At 41.9% G+C, this 18,097-nt stretch overlaps 1 protein-coding gene across 5 annotated transcripts in view; it reads right to left on the minus strand.

Moving 5' to 3' along the window:
- The window catches only part of DNAAF9 (dynein axonemal assembly factor 9), a 169,920-nt gene that overhangs the window by 41,328 nt on the left and 110,495 nt on the right, over positions 1–18,097 (minus strand). For all 5 annotated transcript variants that reach the window (XR_005722339.1, XR_005722340.1, XM_040247852.1 and 2 more), the window contains exons 21-27: positions 10,612–10,715; positions 6,304–6,450; positions 5,020–5,108; positions 4,499–4,600; positions 4,141–4,258; positions 2,377–2,465; positions 564–722 (exon numbers count right to left, since the gene is read on the minus strand). Coding sequence is in view for 3 of the 5 variants with exons in the window: in XM_040247852.1 (XP_040103786.1) it covers positions 564–722; positions 2,377–2,465; positions 4,141–4,258; positions 4,499–4,600; positions 5,020–5,108; positions 6,304–6,450; positions 10,612–10,715 (808 nt within the window). In the remaining 2 variants the exon portion in view is untranslated. The remainder of the gene's footprint in view (positions 1–563; positions 723–2,376; positions 2,466–4,140; positions 4,259–4,498; positions 4,601–5,019; positions 5,109–6,303; positions 6,451–10,611; positions 10,716–18,097) is intronic.

Raw genomic sequence — 18,097 nt, forward strand, 5'->3', positions numbered from 1 at the left:
TTATTATGAGCACAAAACAAAACACCACAGCACAGCACAAAAGCACTTTGTGAGAATTGCCAAAAAGCTTCTTTATTACCAACTATAATGACAGCAGGGAAGAGCACAGCCCATGTTTTCCTGATCTGACATGTTCTCCTGTGGGCCCAAGGGACGATGCGCCTGCTTCCTCCTTCCTAGCCACTTTGTGGATGGGGCTTGAGACTAGAGTGTGGGGACTGTCTGCAACTCCACAGGAGGAGGACTGAAAAAGCTGAAGCTTGCATGTTTCGGTGGCAAAGGAAAAGGCTTAGGGACCATTACTGTTAGAAGAATTAACAAAGAATCTTGCCAGAAAACCTCCTCCCCAATTCTCTGCCTTCTGAGGATATGTGATGTTGAGGCCAAACTTGAAACTTGGGTGTGATCTTCACCAGTCACTCTGGGCCAGAGGGGTTCCTGTTTGCTAAAGACACTTCTCGTGCATATGTGGAGTTCATTCTGTGCCCCAAGTCAACCACACATGAAATAATGGCAAGGTCACCACACTACCCCACTATTCCCAAAACACTTCCAGGGCTCACCCTTGTAATACCACCAGTAGTCTGGTCTTCTTGCGGACATAGGCTGACTGGCGGGCAGAGCGGTTCTGTTGGGCTTCCAGGGCACTGGAAAGGTATCTCTGGAAGTGGGCAGCATGAAAACATTCGGAGCTGTCCATGACTTGACGGTATACCATCCACCTGGAAATGGCAAGCATAATCTCAGCACGAGGACCTGACCCATAGGTTCTGCCAGCAGATTCAAGTGTGACTAGTACTCCATAGACTTGGTCCTGTGAACCCATACAGGAGAAAGCAATACTACCAGAAACAGGTAGAGGGCACTGGCTGGGTATGGAGCCCTGTACCCTGAAATCACTTCTATTGGAGCTTTTGGCATGAAATGCTCTGTCACAGGGAGAAAGGTCAGTTAAGCACATGACCAACAGATCTCAGAGTTGAGAAAGACTCCGAACAGGCAGTCAGTTTCTGAAGAGCTATTCAGAAAAATGGTTTCAGTCCACTTTGCAGTAAAATTCTTCCTAAGAATAAGGAATGAGGGGGTGGGGGAAGAGTTTCCTGGTGCCCTAGTGGTTAGGATTTGGTATTGTCACTGTAGTGGCCCAGGTTCAATCCCTGGTTGGGGAACTGAGGTACCACAAACTGCATGGCACAGCCAAAAAATAAAAATAATAATGGGTAAGGTGAAGCATTCAGATTGTTTACAGAACATAAGCAATGGAAATGAGGAAGGAACTAGTTAGCTACTGAGTACTTATGAAGGAGGTCTAATATTTCCCCATTATCTTTCCAAAACTCATCTTCCCAACCCCCACAATCTCCCACTCTGAAGTCCCAAACTCCTAGGTGATTTCAGTCTTCTCAATTCTTCTATATGGTCTCCTGCAGGCTGCCTTACTTTGAGGAAGACTTGACTAGATATTAAAAGCCTGGTTCAGTCAGCAAGGTTTGTGTAGCCATCTGTCAGCCAAATGGAAGACAAGGGTAAATGATTTCTCCAATTTCACCTAAACCAGTATGTCCCAGTTCCACCTAAACTCACGCAGTCCCTCCATGGCCATGGAAAGATCATATCCACCAGCTCTCAAGTTCTAACCAATCTGGTCACAATTCCCAGGCCTTTGCCCATGCTGGTCTTGCTGGTACAAGTCTCTTGCCCAGATATCCAGAGGTTCATCCCTTTATACTGTCAGGCCTTTGCTCAAATGTCACCTTTTCAGTGAGGTCTTCCCTGAATGAGTGGATAAAGTGAAGTCGTTTAGTCATGTCTGACTTTCTGCGATTTCATGGACTGTAGCCTGCCAGGCTCCTCCATCCATGGGATTTTTCCAGGCAAGAATACTGGAGTGGGTTGCCAGTTCCTTCTCCAGGGGATCATCCCAACCCAGGGATCAAACCCAGGTCTCCCACACTGCTGGCAGACTCTTTACCATCTGAGCCACTTCCCTGAGTACCCAATTAAAACTGGAATCAGTTCCCCAGCTCAGCTCTCCTATAGCCTTCTCAGCTTTATTTTCTCCACAGCATTTTTCACTAGCTAATGTACTATTTTCCTTAACTGGTTAACTGTCTATCTTCCAAAGCTAGAATACAAGCTCCATGAAGGCAGAGATACCACCTGTTTTCTAGTCTGTTTTGTACATTTGTCCCCTACACTTAGAACAGTGTCTGGCATATAGAAAGTACTCAGTATAAATGTGTTAAACAAATGGATGGATGATCACTGTGCCAATATCAGTTACACCAAAGGTCAGTGCATGCTGAAGGTTTCCCAGTGCATAGGCAGCAGGCATAGAACCCCTTTCCCCAAAGCAAAGGCAGCAGCCATACTAACCTGCCGTATTCCTTATGCAGAGTGACCAGAAAAGCACAGAGTTCACTAGCGTGACAGCCTGGGAGACCAGTTACAATGCTGATAATTACCTACATGAAAGAAAAGCCATGTGGGTTTGTGATTCAACTGGGAGGCAGCATTATGTAACAGGTTAAGAGAACTGACTTCTTAAGCCAGGTTCTGTGGGTTTAAACCTCACCACCAGCACTCACTAGCTATGTGACCTTGGGTTCACTACAGAACCGACCTTGCAGGGTGGCTGTGATGATTAACTGAGTTAATATGTGTAAACAAGGTGCTTGGAACAGTGTCTGGCACACAGCAAACATCATATACAATGTAGTGTTACCATGATAATTTCCATGGAGCAGGTTGTGACTAGATCAGTTAAAAGTATAACGGAAAATACTGGGCTGAAAGGAGGTCTGGGACAAAAATGCCATAGGCTAAACTGGTGTGGTAAACTCAGTGAAAGAGGTGAGAGGCCTGTGCCTTCCAAGCCACATGGCCTGACCCAAAGAAACAAACTGGGTGGAGAAAGCACTTCTCAGTCTTGATGGGGAAAAGAGTCAGGTTGAACTTTCTTAACCTTGGCACATGACTACATGAAAACAGGGCTGTCTGTAGGGAGACATTTCAACTCAAGAAATCTACTGACGAAGGTGTCAAGCAGAAGAGGAAGGGAACCATGTACTTGCTGAAGGGTAACAACATCAGTGAGACAGCGTGGCAAGGGCTCCTTTACATGTGTTTTATTTCACAATACACAAGATTCACTGGGACAGGCCTGGACTAAATTCATCTTGGTGGCACTCACTACTTGAACTAGTCACATCAGCACAGAGATGGCTATGGATCCCTCTTCTTTTGTGGGAAATAGTTCTCCCACCTCCCCTCTGACCAGACCCTTAGTCCGATTCCCTTTCTGCATCTGTGGACAGTTCTCCATGTAACCGACTTTCTGTTTATCTTCTCATCCAGATTTTCTCATCTTGGTTCCCATTTCTCGGCATCCAGGCCTCAGCCTCTCAAATCCCAGCAAACCTGCTCACAGCCAGACACCTTCTTACTTTAAGGCCAGTTCTATAGCACTTTGTTAACATAAAATACATGTATTAAAAAATATATAAAATATAACATTTTTACTTTTACTCCTGCTTAAGGGAAAAAATGAGGCTTCTAACTACTTAATGCTTTTCTTTCCTTTTGCAGCCCAGTATCTTCTAGATTTGCACGGAAATAAATGCCCTCTTTGAGCATATTATGACATATAGTTCCAAAGAAATGGTGGGGGGTCAAGAGGAGAGAAGTGTGAAGCAGAAGCAGATTAAAATCCACTCTTGTGAAGACAGTGTTTATAAACTGTCATGTTATCCTGGTGATGCTAGCAAGGTCTTACTAATAAGGCCCTTCCCCTTACTAAGCTCAGTGTGCCAGGTAAGACCTTGTAACCAGAAAGAGCTGACAGCATGAAAGTACTAAGAAAGAGTTTGGAAGACCTGGAGAAGCAAGAGGAGGGCACAGAAATATGGCAGGGCTTCATCATTCCCATGGGGCTCAGGTGGCATTAACGCAGATGCCAGTACACTGTCAGTGTAAAGAGGGGGTTTCATGTGTATCATTACATCAGTATTCAAGGAGGTGGAGAGTCTTATAAAAGGGACTCTGCCTGAGCTCCTTTTTTTAAATGACACTGAATATTAACGGTAGGTTATCAGGATTATCTTCCCATAAATTCTCAGCTTTTTTGGTGAGCTGCTATACCTTGTCATTTTCTACTCTGTGAATAGGGTTGATTTCAGCTTGCTGCAGTAGGACAGGGAGATGGGTCCTCACCACAGGTTCCTGACTAATGCTGCTGACAGCAAAATGCTGGAGAAACCTAGAAAAACAAAGACAGTGCTATTATGTTACCATCACCAGCCTTTTCTGAATGTGCCCATTCACATGAGAAACTTACTTAATAGCTGAACAGAGACCTTAGTGAATATCTCTAGCGAATACAATTGTGTATGTTGTGTTTTTATAATTATCCTTAAGAAGCTATAAAGAAAATGGAGCTTAGAAAGCACCAACACCGAGAGTTATGATATATTAAAGGAAATAGAAAAACAGAGCTCACCCATTCAGCTCTGGGAGTTTAGCTGACAGTAGCTTTAGAGGACTCTGTTTCTCCCCAACAGAATGGCTCAGGACACTGAAGAGCTTCTGTGCCCTGGAGTGTCTGGAATATCAAAGGTTCACAGATTAGAATTCCATCTCCCAACAGCACACATACATTACATAATTTGTTCTCATATTTTTAAGCCAAAGTCCTGTGACAGAGTCAACACTTTGAGAAGAAGCATCTCACTGACTTAAGCAAAACTCGGCGTTAATACAGGATGACTGGTTTGCCTACATAGAAAGCTTAGCCTGAAACCTTTGCAATACTACAGTTCTCTGATTCTTGGTGGATTTCATCTGTCTTGACCTCTGTTCCCTAAGAGCACTGACTACCTGCAAACTGGCAGCACTGAAATGACTCTGTTGGCCCTTTCAGAAGCCAGGACTTCTGTGTTACATAATGCAAGCCATCCTGCAGAGACAGCAGACACACACAGCCTAGGGAAGCTAGCATAAACAGTGAAAGCAGCCACTTACAATCTCTTTTGTTCCACAGATAATCCATCTTCCTGGATCACTTTTAAAGACAGCCCTGAGTTAGTCTGCTGTTGCCAGGGGGAGAAGACCTAAACAAAACAGAATTAGAGCAAAGAACACTTTAAACCCAACAACAGGATATGGAACCCACATGGGGATTTGATGGCTGCTGAAAATCTAGACTGTCAGTACAGAGAAAAACCATCATAACAAACAAGTTTGTTTCAAAAATAGAGGCCTGAAGCAATTCTGTTCTGTATTTTTACAAACTAGAATTTCTTTCTGAGTTCCTCTCCCAGGGATTCTGCTCCTTAAGAGAACAGGAAACACAGAGGAGGGTATCACGTAATACTGTTCTGGCAGCAGGGGCACGTTCTTCCCTGGTGACAGGGCCAGACAGGAGCAGTTCAAGCAACTCTTGCCTAGAGGCAGAGGAATGGCTGAAGAGAATCTCTAGATTCCTAGACTGAAAAGACAAGTACAAGGAGGTAACAGGATCAGCTGGCAGTAAGACGGAGACACAGACTGGCCCTAAAAGCCACTCTGGAGCCAAGGCTGGTTCTTGCCTCTTCCATGTTCTGTGTATCTGTCCTGAGGGAGGGACTATCCTCTCAAAAACTGCTGAGTCACACCTTTCCAAGCATTTCCACCAGAATGAGACTGACCATTTGTATGACTCTGGTTACTGCTTGGTCTCTAAGCAAGCTGTGTAGTTCTTGGTGAGCTCCCTCACTCATGCAATCTGTGCTGACAACCTATAGTGTGCAGCCTGCCAGGTGGAACCACTCACAAGGGCAGGGCCTATGAACCATGGAAAAGGACATTTTGGGGTGGGGTAGGAAGCTCTGTAGGAGGGCATGGTAACCCATTTCAGTATTCTTGCCTGGAGAATCCCCATAGACAGAGGAGCCTGATGGGCTACAGCCCATGGGGTCGCGAAGAGTCAGACATGACTGAGCGACTAATCACAGCACAGCATAGCAAGCTCTGATCCAGTAGGTAGGGCCCAACAACTCAATAAAGTAGCTAACAGGGAAATAAGTCTAATTAGCGAAAAAGAAGATTTTTTTTTAGAAGCTAAAAAGCCTTCTGTTCAGTTTCTTTAGGCTCTCATCTTTTAATGGCAAGAGCACTATTCCAGGACCCGAAGAGATTAGAAGCAGCCACATTCACAGCAGTCCTTCCCAACTCTCCCTCTCATTACCTCAGTGTTAGCCCTAAGACACTGCCATACCAATTAAATTGCTAGAAAAAAGGGTAGTAATTGTTTTGCTTTCATGTTACCTCTGAGTAAAATGTTTGGTATATCTTGGATTTGGGGAAAAGGACAATCATCAGAAAATTGCTTGATCCATGGAAATGAACTGGAAGATGGGGAAGCAATGAACTTTTGAAGTCTATCAGAAGGGCAGCAACAATACTGGTGGAATCCTGAAGAGAAAGAGGGGGAACATCACTGAGAAAAGCCATTTTGCATGAATTTAGCCCTTACATCTAATGTCAGAACACATATGGTGAATGTCAGTCCAATTATTTTCACATTGTGTGGGGATTCAATTACAGAAGTTCCTGCCAACACCCAGTTTTAGGAGATATGGGAAGTACACGATCTTTTCTCCTGAATTGAAAATATTATCTCTCTTTCTAGGGTATTAGTCCCTTATCAGACAAATGATTTGCAAGTATTTTCTCCCATTCTGTGAGTTGCTTTCACATTCTTGATAGTGACTTTTGATGCGGAGAAGTTTTAAACTGGACTTAATAAAGTCCAATTTATATATATTTTTCTTTTGTTGTCTATGCTTTCGGTGTCAAATCCAAGAAACTGTTGCTTAATCCTCCCTGGAAAATTCCATGGACAGAGGAGTCTGGCAGGCTATAGTCCATAGGGTTGCAGAGAGTCAGACACAATTGAAGCAACTTAGCATGCAGGCATGCATCCAGTTTTCTCAGCACTGTTTGTTTAAAAGATTGTCTTTTTTAACTGAATGATCTTGGCACCTTTGTTGAAAACCTTTGACCATATATGCAAGACTTTCTTTGGGGGCTCTCTATTCTGTTCCACTAGTCTATACATCTGATCTTATGCCAATACCACGGGCTTTACGGCACTTAGGCTTCAGTAGTTGGAGTGAGAGGGCTCAGTAATTGCAATTCCCGGGCTCTAGAGGACAGGCTCAATAGTTGTGGTACAGGCTTAGCTGCTCCAAGGCATGTAGGATCTTCCTGGACCAGGGATTGAACCCATGTCTCCCTCACTGGCAAGCGGATTCTTTACCACTGAATCACGAGGGAAGTCCTCAACTTTCTCCTTTTAAAGACTGCTTTGACTATTTGGGCGTGGGGTTTTCCCTGAGATTCCATAAGAATTTCAGGATGGGATTTTTCATTTCCTCAAAAAATGCCATTGAGATTTCAATCGGAATCTGTAGGTTGCTTTGGGTAGTACTGGTATTTTAATAATATTAAGTCTTCCAATCCAGGAACATGGGATGTCTTACCATTTACTTAGGTCTTCTTTAATTTCTTTCAGCAATGCATTGTGGGTTTTGGTGTTTAAATCTTTCAATTCCTCAGTTAAATTTATTGAAATTGTTTTCTTAAGAACCTTTTCAGATTATTCACAGTGGGGCATGGAAATGCAATCTTTTTTTAAACTGTTTATTTTCTATTCTGAAATGTTGGTAAATTTGTTTATTAATTCTAATAGTTTGTGTATGTAGTCTTAAGGAATTTCTACATATAAAACATGTCATCCATGAAGAGAGCTAATTTTACTTCTTTTTTTGCCAATTAAATGCCTCATTTCTTTTTCTTGCCTAACTTGTTCTCACTAGGACTTCCAATACCATGTTGAATAGACATGGCAAAAACAAGTATTTTTGTCTTGTTTCTGATATTAGGGGAAAGAGTTTTTTTTAATATTTAAGTTTTCATAATGAAAGTCACACTCATTAAATAAAAATTTGAGAAAAATATAAAAATAAAATACAGAAAAAAGGTTTAAAATATTAATCCAAAGTCCCATTACTCAACTTCAACTACAGCTAACATTTTGTACTTTTCCTTCTAGTCTTCTGTTCCTGTTCATTCATTGACTCCCTTTTTTATGACTGGGAAGTCATACTTACTTTTACAGCTCCATATCTTGCTTTTAAAACTTAATTTACCATTAGTATCTACCATGTTGTTGTAAACTATCTGTCAGCATTTTCAAAGACTGCATCCTACTCCCTTCTTAGCCCACCACTATGACTGGACATTCCATATTATCAATTCCACTTCACCTTCTGTCTACTGTACCTTTTATCTACTCTTTACTAACTTACTGTTATACACGGTAGTGTAAGGCTGTATCTGTTGTGCTTCCACATATCTGTTAACTAACCTCAGGTTCTCTGAACACCCATGATTTGGCACTCAGTATTTTCATGTTGGTAAAGACAGAGCTTGTCAAAGAAATGAAATATTAACTCATTAAAAAAAAATCACTAAAAATCATTTTCCTGGTTTGTGCTTTTGCTTTGAATATTTTATAGAGATTTAAATTATCAGTGTGAAAAACTTTATGCTCTTATCTATACAATGGAATACTACTCATCAATAAAGCAATAAAAAGGAAAAACTATTGATACACACAACACTGATGAACCTTAAAAACCATGCTGAGTGAAAAATGCTAGACTCAGAAGGGTTCAGAATGTATGATGTCCATTTATATAACATTTTAGAAAATGCAAACTAATCTACAATGACAGAAAGCTATAAGTAGTTGCCTGAAGCCAGAAGTTGGGGAGAAATATGATCTATAAAAAATTAGAAAACTTCTGGGAGGGCTGGGCCTGACAAAAATCTATATCTTGACTGTGCTGGTGGTTTCATGAGTATATACATCTGTCAAAACTTTAAATGGATACAGTTAATTGTATGTATATTTTATTTAATCTAACATATCTAAAATATTATTTTAAATGTAATCAATATAAGAGTATTAGATGTTTTACATGCTTTTTAAAGATATAGTTGATGTACAATACTGTATAAATTTCAGGTATACAACAGAGATTCACAATTTTAAAAGGTTATAATTCATTTATAATTATAAAATATTGGCTATATTTCCTGCATTGTACACTAAGTCCTTGTAGCTAGTTAACTGCATTTAAAGTATACTTCAATAAACTATCAGCAAAAATTGAAAAAATCAAATCTGACAAACTTTTTCTTTAGAATTTCTTGAGTCATTTCTAAGTTTAAGATTAGAAAGTCTTCCTGTCCCTAAAGATTTAATAAATTTTCCTTCTTATATTCTTAACTAGACTTATTGTGGTGACCATTTAATAATATACATGTCTAAGAGACTAGATCTTAAAAGTTATCAGAATCTGAAAAAGAATGGATATATGCAGTATACAATTGAATCACTTTGCTATACACCTGAAACTACTGCAAACTGTAAATCAACTATACACCAATATAAAATAAATACTAAATTTTAAAAAGCTCTCACCATAAGAAAATAATTCATAGCTATATTCTACTTATGAAATTTTAGAATATTTTACTTTTCTCAAAAGTTCATTTTGACTTTTGATATGAGGTAAAACCCAGCCCCCACCCCAAAATGAAGTAATTTATTATTTCAGCACTTAAGATTCATCCTTTCTTTCCTGATGTTGGAAGACTCTTTAACCTAATATTAAAGCTTTCACCTAACAGGACCATCTAATCTGTCTGGATGGTCTGCCTACATTTTTGAACAGCCTTTAAGGAAGCAAGTTCTATGTGGAAGAAAGAACTCTTTCTAACTTGCTAACAGAATTTATTTTCAGAACTATTTGACCAAACCACTTCACCTGGTCTTTTTCCCGGCTCCCAGACAAGCTGGTTTTGAGGCTGAGACCCTGCAGGGTGGAGAGCCTGCCCTCTGCTCTGGTGTTGTACTACGATGAGCCGTGCCCTGGCCAGACAGTACAGGCTAGGGGAAAACTCACAGCTACCCACATCCCCACAAGGGAAGGGGGACTTGTTGTTGCAGACTATAGAATTAAAGGATGGTTCTGGGAGTGGAACTTTCATAGAGCTGGAGGTTAATTCTGAGTATGAGAGGGGGTGGAACTAAGTTTTCAAGGAGAAAATTAGTTATTTCTCTTCCTTTCAGGCTTTCTTATAATTCTTTCTCATGTTAACGAGTGAGTGAAACCCCACCAATATCACAGGAAGCTGTTTCTTTCCAGTTCTTAAGTGGGTGAGTCTTTATGTCTCTGGGTCGGAGGCTATCTGTGAAGGGTTACTGGAGGCCACCTTCAGCTGGTCTTCTTCGGGATAAGTTAATTGGGCATGGGTAGCTGCTGACCCTCTTGACCAAGAAGTCATTTATACTTAACTCATTTACAAAGTGGCAGGGTTGATGAGGCTGACAAGAGCTTCTCTCTCCATGACTTCCCTGCCTGCTTGCCTGCCTCAAGGGCAGTGCTGGTTCCTAACCCACTGACTTGCAGTGATAGAGGAGGGACAGGTAGTTATTTGATTTTCCCCTCAGAAGTGTGAGTATCTTTCTGAACATGAAAACTTGGATTGTAAAACACCTACCCCATCATAGAACAAAATGGAATTCATGTGGTCCTTGGAAATGATGATATTTCCGTGATGACGATCAGAAAACAGAAGGCCATTAGAGAAGAAATGTACTTTTCCTGGAAGGAAAAGAGAGCTGGTCAGAGCTCCAAGGGCTGGATTCTAGTGGCCAGTATCACAGAGTTCTTCCTGCAGGTCCTAGGGCAAGCCAGAGTGGTAACTAGAGATCTTCTGCAGTGCTTAAGTTAAACAATCTTGAGCTTCTGGTTCAAGATGGTGGAGCAGAAGGACGTGTGCTCATCTCCTCCTGCGACAGCACCAAAATTGCAACTAGCTGTTGAACAGCCATCAACAGGAGGACACTGGAACTCACCAAAAAAGATACCCCACATCCGAAGACAAAGAAGCCCAGCAAGATGGTAGGAGGGGTGCAATCATGATAAAATCAAATCCCATACCTGCCAGGTTGGTGACTCACAGGCTGGAGAACAATAATACCAAAGAAGTTCTTGCACTATTGTGAAGGTTCTAAACCTCATGTCAGGCTTCCCAGCCTAGGGATCTGAAAAAGGGACCAGGAATCCCCAGGGAATCTGGCCTTCAGGGCCAGAAGGATTTGATTACAGGCCTTCCACAGGACTGGGGGAAACAGACCCCCCAGTTGTGGAGGGCACAAACAAAATTTTGCACGTACCAAGACCCAGAGGAGAGGAGCAATGAGCCCATAGGAGACTGAAGCAAAACTATGTGCTAGTGTTGGAGGGCCTCTTGTGGAAGCGTGGGTCACCAGGGACTTGCCACAGGGACAGGGGCACTGGAAGGTCCCCCTTGGTGTAAACCCCCTTGGGGTTCACCATTAACTCTACCATAGAGGCTGTAGACCTCAGGGCTGTGTTGCATCAGCCCAAACAACTGAGGTTCAGATAACTGGATTAAAGCTTTACTGGGCAAGGCCCTGCCCACCAGAGCAAGACAGTTTTTCTCATCACCAGTCTCTACCATCAAGAAGCTTACATAAGACTCAACCTCATCCATCAGAGGGCAGACAGAAGAAGCAAGAAGAAGCACCGTCTCACAGCAGCTAAAACAAAAACATATTACAGAAAGTTAATCAAGATGAAAAAACAGAAAGTTATGTCCCAGATGAAGGGACAAGATAAAATCCCAGAAAAACAACGAAATGAAGTGGAGATAGGCAACCTTCCAGAAAAAAAATTCAGAAGAATGATAGTGAAGATGATCCAGGGTCTCGGGAAAAGAATGGAGGCAAAGATTGAGAAGATGCAAGAAATGTTTACCAAAGACCTAGAAGAATTAAAGAACAAACAGAGATGAATAATATGCTAGAAGGAGTCAATAATGGATAAATGACCTGGAGGACAGAATCGTGGAAATCACTGCTACAGAACAGAATACAGAAAAAAGAATGCAAAGAAATGAAGACAGCCTAAGAGAACTCCGGGACAACATTAAACACACCAACATTTGCATTATAGAGGTCCTAGAAGGAGAAGAGAGAGAGAAAGAACCTGAGAAAGTATCTGCAGAGATAATAGCTGAAAACTTCCCAAACATGGGAAAGGAAACAGTCAACCAAGTCCAGGAAGCACAGAGAGTCCCAGGAAGGATAAACCCAAGTAGGAATACACCGAGACACACAATAGTCAAAATGACAGAAACTAAAGACAGATGATATATTAAAAGCAAAAAGGGAAAGATAACAAATAACATACAAGGGAACTCCCATCAGGCTATTAGCTGATTTCTCAACAGAAACTCTACAAGCCAAAAGGGAATGGCATGACATATTTAAAGTGATGAAAGGGGAGAACCTACAACCAAGAATATTTTACCCAACAAGACTCTCCTTCAGATTTGACGGAAAGAAATCGAAAGCTTTCCAGACAAGCAAAAATTAAGAGAATTCAGCTCCACCACACCAGCTTTACAACAAATGCTACAGGAACTTCTTTAGGCAGGAAACACAACAGAAGGAAAAGACCTAGAGAAAATAAATCCAAAACAATTAAGAAAACGGTAACAGAACCATGAAAGTGAAGTCGTGAAGTCGCTCAGTAGTGCCCGACTCTTTACAACCCTATAGATGGTAGCCTACCAGGCTCCTCCGTCCATGGGATTTTCCAGACAAGAGTACTGGAGTAGGTTGCCATTTCCTTCTCCAGAGAATCTTCTCGACCCAGGGATTGAACCCGGGCCTCCCGCATTGTACCGTCTGAGCCACTGTGAAATGGCCGTGAAATAGAACCATACATATCTATAATTACCTTAAATGTAAGTGTATTAAATGCACCAACCAAAAGACATAGACTGGCTGGCTGGCTGAAAAAGTGAAACATATGCACTTACACTTACCACATCACTCTGCTTGACCCCCCAAACTGTATATAATTACTTTATATTGTTAAGTTAATCATGTTCCCATTATGGCTGGCAATTATAATTATCTTTTATTTTTTGTCTGGCTATTGATTGTGAAAACTGATAAATGTCTTTTACTGTTGTGATTATGTAACTATTACTCATTTAATACCATTGTATCATGATTGATCAACGGAAAAATAATAGAGCTCTGTGTCACCAAAACTAGGATCTAACAGAAAAACCTGTAATCACTTTTAAAAATCCAGATGCATATTAGAATTATCCTGAAATATTTTGAAAAATAAAATTGCTCTGGTATTGTTTTTTTTTCCTCCAGAGCTCCAGATATGTTTCTAATGAGCAGTCATGTTTAAAAACAACTGGATGGTATGATGATCTTTTACTTTTATCTAGTTTGTTTCACTTTTTCTATTTCATATTCAGTGCTTCCGTTTCATTATTATTTTCTCCAACTTCTCCATCTTTTTTTTTTATGTTCTTTCTCAAGCCTTTGAGAAAAGTATAGTAGAAAAGCTTTTGTATACATATATATAAATATGTATAATATTTTAGAAAACTGATGAGTTTCTGCCTAACTAAAAAAATTTTGACATTTTGATTCCACTTGTTTGAGTTATTATGAATAGAATGCTAGACTTCTAATTAAAAAACAGATGTGCAACAAGCAATAAAGGTTTATTGTACAGCATAGGGAACCATAGTCAATATCTTGTAATAACCTATGATGGAAAATAATTTCAAAAATAATATATGTGTTTTTGTATAACTGAATTACCTTGCTGCACACCTGAAACAGTGTAAGTCATATATATTTCAATAATATATATATTAAAAAAATAAAAACAATCTTTATGCTGAGCCTTCTGCTCTGAGAAAGCCACGTATCCTCTGAGGGCCTGAGAGAGAAATGAAGCATCAGATATAGTCTTTGCATAAGAATCAGAAAAAACAACAAGTGAATAAGCTACCACCTGATGAAGCGAAGCAAAATTCACATTCACATATGGGTGTCTTCCAGGAAAATACACTAAAAAAGACTTTGGGTATGTCTGCTCCATTACTAAGTTTACAGATGCTCCTTTCTTCTATTTTGGCAGAAGCTGGCTCAGCTCTGAAGAGACCACATCTTTCACGTAAGGCCCAAGAAAGAGCACTGTGGCCTCAGCTGTTGGGGACTGGTGAAGGGTGCTGAAGGGCCCCTTGCCAGCATAGGAACATGTGCATTAGGCAACAAGTGTGTTCTACAGACACTAGAGGCTGCTGTTCTGTAATTCCCAAAAACAAGATGGGTAGAACACAGACAATGAGTGTGGGTTTCTTATGACAAGGATTCAGATTTAAGGAGAGCTGCTTGCTTCCTAGGCAGCCAAGGTTACAAAGCAGCTCAATACAGGCCCTACTGAGTAGATCACAGAAATAATGGACAACTAAGGTAATAAGAATTAAGGCTGGGCCTGGGCTTGCTTTGGAGACCCAAATGAGACAACCAGGGCACCCATAAGACCACTAGGTGAAGTTGTTCTCTGGAACTGGTCCAAGCTGGATCCTTCTTGTTCCTGTAATAGCCTTTCTTTTCATGCTTTCACAGACAGAGAAGAGATAGTGTTTCTTAGAGCTCAAGGCAAGGCTAAGGGAATAGCACCAGTATCTTATTGCTAAGGCAGAGTTGGTGGCTCAGACGGTAAAGCATCTGCCTGCAACGTGGGAGACCTGGGTTTGATCTCTGGGTTGGGAAAATCCCCTGGAGAAGGAAAAGGCAACCCACTCCGGTACTCTTGCCTGGAAAATCCCATGTATGGAGAAGCCTGGTAGGCTACAGTCCATGGGGTTGTAAAGAATTGGATACAATTGAGTGACTTCACTTTCCAGAGAAGGTGATGGCACCCCACTCCAGTACTCTTGCCTGGAAAATCCCATGGACGGAGGAGCCTGGTAGGCTGCAGTCCATGGGGTCTCAAAGCGCTGGATACGAGTGAGCAACTTCACTTTTACTTTTCACTTTCATGCACTGGAGAAGGAAATGGCAACCCACTCCAGTGTTCTTGCCTGGAGAATCCCAGGGATGGGGGAGCCTGGTGGGCTGCCATCTATGGGGGTCACAGAGTCGGACATGACTGAAGCGACTTAGCAGCAGCAGCAGCAGAGTGACTTCACTTTCACTTTTTTTTCCAAGGCAGAGGACATGAGACTAAGAAGAGGTATTGATTCCTTGAGCTGCAGTTCTAAAAAGTTAGCCCCAAAGCTCTGGAAGGCTACAGTGATATGAAGAGCAAAGGCCAAGTTTTGAAGGTTTCCTGAGGAGGTGGGGTTTCAGGAGGCACAGAGGGGCCTAGTGAGTATGTGTGCTTCTGTGTGTGTATTAATGAGGTGTGGGGAGGAATGCGAGAGGTGGAGGCAGTTTTTAGGTACGAGAGGAAGGTTTGAAATCTGAATATCAACTGACGTACTAGATGAGTAGTCAGAGGGAACTAATGGCATTCTTACTGGCCAGCCCAGTTCAAAGCACTCAATGGTTCAAGTCCAATAAGGTTCCCACTCGCTAACAAGTAAAACCTAGTCTCACCTACACACAGTCTTGCTCTATGACTCTCCTGAGTGGAGGTTCTCATGCCCCAGCCTCATCCTGCACTCACACCAAGGTTTGTCACTGCTGTTCCCAGACCATTCCCTCCCTCTCTGGCACAACACTTTCACTCCCTTAGAGACTCAAGCCTCTCCTTTCCTTCACTGCCCACATCTACTGCCCTCCTAATTATGCCACAACACTTTAAATAGCTTCTGACTATGCTCAGAGTCTTCTTTTCCGAAGCCAATACTCCCTTTCCCTCTGAGATCTGGCCTTGCTGCTCCTCAATCCCAGCTCCACAGCAGTAAAGCAGCACCCAGAATGTCTTAACTTCTGAAATCTTGAGCTCCAGAACCTAATCTCTGACTACAGTATGGCATCATCCTTTTAACTATCTCACTCCCCAAACCTCATTCTGTGATGTCACCAAGCCTTCAAAGCCTTTGGTTCCCTCATTTTCTCTTACTGCTCAAAAATTTCTGACTTTCCTCTCAACTATACCCAGGGCTGATCCACAGGGACAGGGATGGGAATAGATTTTACTCATAGCATGTCATATACATTATTATAGTTTTCCATTTTTGCAGCTACTATTGGGAGGGAACAGTATTCTTAGAGAATTGATGGGGAAACTCAAAGTTTAGAGAGATCTTCCCAAAAGTCACAGAACTACTTGTTAGTGGAGACAAGTACAGAACACAGGTTTGTCTGATGCCAGAGCACTGTACATGCTGGCCACTTCAGTTCTCTTACATTTTTCCTTCACCTTTGCTCCCTCCACAGCCCATCTGCTGCTAACTGGATGAGGTACCTTCTCTGCTTCCTCAGTCTCAAAAAGCCTTCAAGTGCTGCCTGGCAGTCCCACCACTGCTACCTCTGTCTGCCAATTCCTCCAGGGCGTGGCCAAAACCCTCAGCACTCTCCTAACACCACAACTTCATAAACTCCAGCTATAAGATGGCTTTACCTACTGTTACAGAGAAAAGAGGGATCAACAGGTGTAATCAAGTAGAAACTGTTCCCTACCGACTGCTTAGTATCTGGGCTCTTCCATGTCCTGGGGTCACTGTCTACCTATGTATCTCTAATGTGAGGCTTCTTAAGAACAAGTACCACTTAAAGACCTCCTAGACAAACCTCAAAATCACTCCAAAGCTTCCAGAAAAGAGCACAGATCTGAAAGTTGGCATATTCCAGGTAGTCACTGGAAAGATGGGAAAAGAGGTGGATCAGGGAGGTCACCTCCAGCACTTCTCCCTCTAGATTCTGAAGCCTCAAAACAAAATGGAAAAGAGGAAGGGAGAAATTCACAAGGCAGTATGGAAAAGCACTCACTATGGGACCTGACCCAAGGCAAGGACTCAGTACAAAAGAGCTGATTATTGTACTGGTGCAGAGACGGTTTGATGTCACAGCTACCCATTAGTTTTGCTCTGGGAATAGTAACATGTAAGATAACTGAAGTCCATCCCTGCGTGGTTCAGTGCCAGTGCCCTGGTCTCTCAGATCCCAATCCACTTGAAGTAGTAATACTTGAGGTATCTGTTCTGGACTCATGACTGTCAAACTGTGGTCTGACGGGACGTGCTTTTGTAGGGGCTTCTCAGTGACTGTGGGAGCCAAATCCTAAGGCCTTCTCCCTGTCTTCTTATCCAATCACTGGTGCCTTGCTTGATGGGCTCTGTCATTCCTTCTCTATTCTGTGAGTCTGAAAAGTCAAGGTAAGAGGAAGTTCACACTCAGTACCCAAGGAGCAAGGGGACTACATCAGGACTACTATTGACTTCTGCATCCCCAGAAGTCTAACAGGAGAGGAATGAGTCCTCAGGGAAAAAGAAGACACCAAGTGTTAATGAAAAAAAGTTGGCTTTTTCTCCTTCGGACAGCAGGCTGTACAAATAAAAATCCTCCAATGGTCCAGCCTGTATAAATAGGGAACACTATCACTGCTGGGAAAATATGATGCAATGGGTGGATACTCTTCATTCTGTATGTATGACAATATGTGAAGTACACACATACGGTTTAAAGAAAAAAAATCAAAACAACAACCCTTGATGCCTAGATTGCACCACTCAGCCTAAGAAATCAAGTATTCCTTGTGCCTTTGAAGCCTCCTGAGTGTTCTTCCTCAAACACACTCTTCCACCCAGAAGGAACCAACATCCCAAATTCTATACAGTTTCACCATACTTCAATGTATCTATAAACTATATATGACTTAGTCTTGTCTGTTTTACTTTCATTCGGATGGAATCTTGGCACACATTTATTCTGTGACTTGCTTACTTCTTTCAACATCCTGTTCCTGAGAGTCATCCACACCATAGGTAACATGCAACTATGGGTATGATGTATGTTGTAGATATATGCTGTGTAATTCACTCATGGTCAGTACTATAGAGAAGTTACTTTTAAAGTGTCCTTCAACAGCTTCATATGGGCCCAAGGGAACACATGAGAGGGTACATAATGAAACAGATGGCCACTGTCTGGGCCTTCCCATCACAGGAAGGTGAAAGCTTGGTCACC

This window comes from Oryx dammah, unplaced genomic scaffold (assembly GCF_014754425.2).
Source record: "Oryx dammah isolate SB20612 unplaced genomic scaffold, SCBI_Odam_1.1 HiC_scaffold_10, whole genome shotgun sequence".
In the NCBI taxonomy this organism is placed as follows: domain Eukaryota; kingdom Metazoa; phylum Chordata; class Mammalia; order Artiodactyla; family Bovidae; genus Oryx; species Oryx dammah.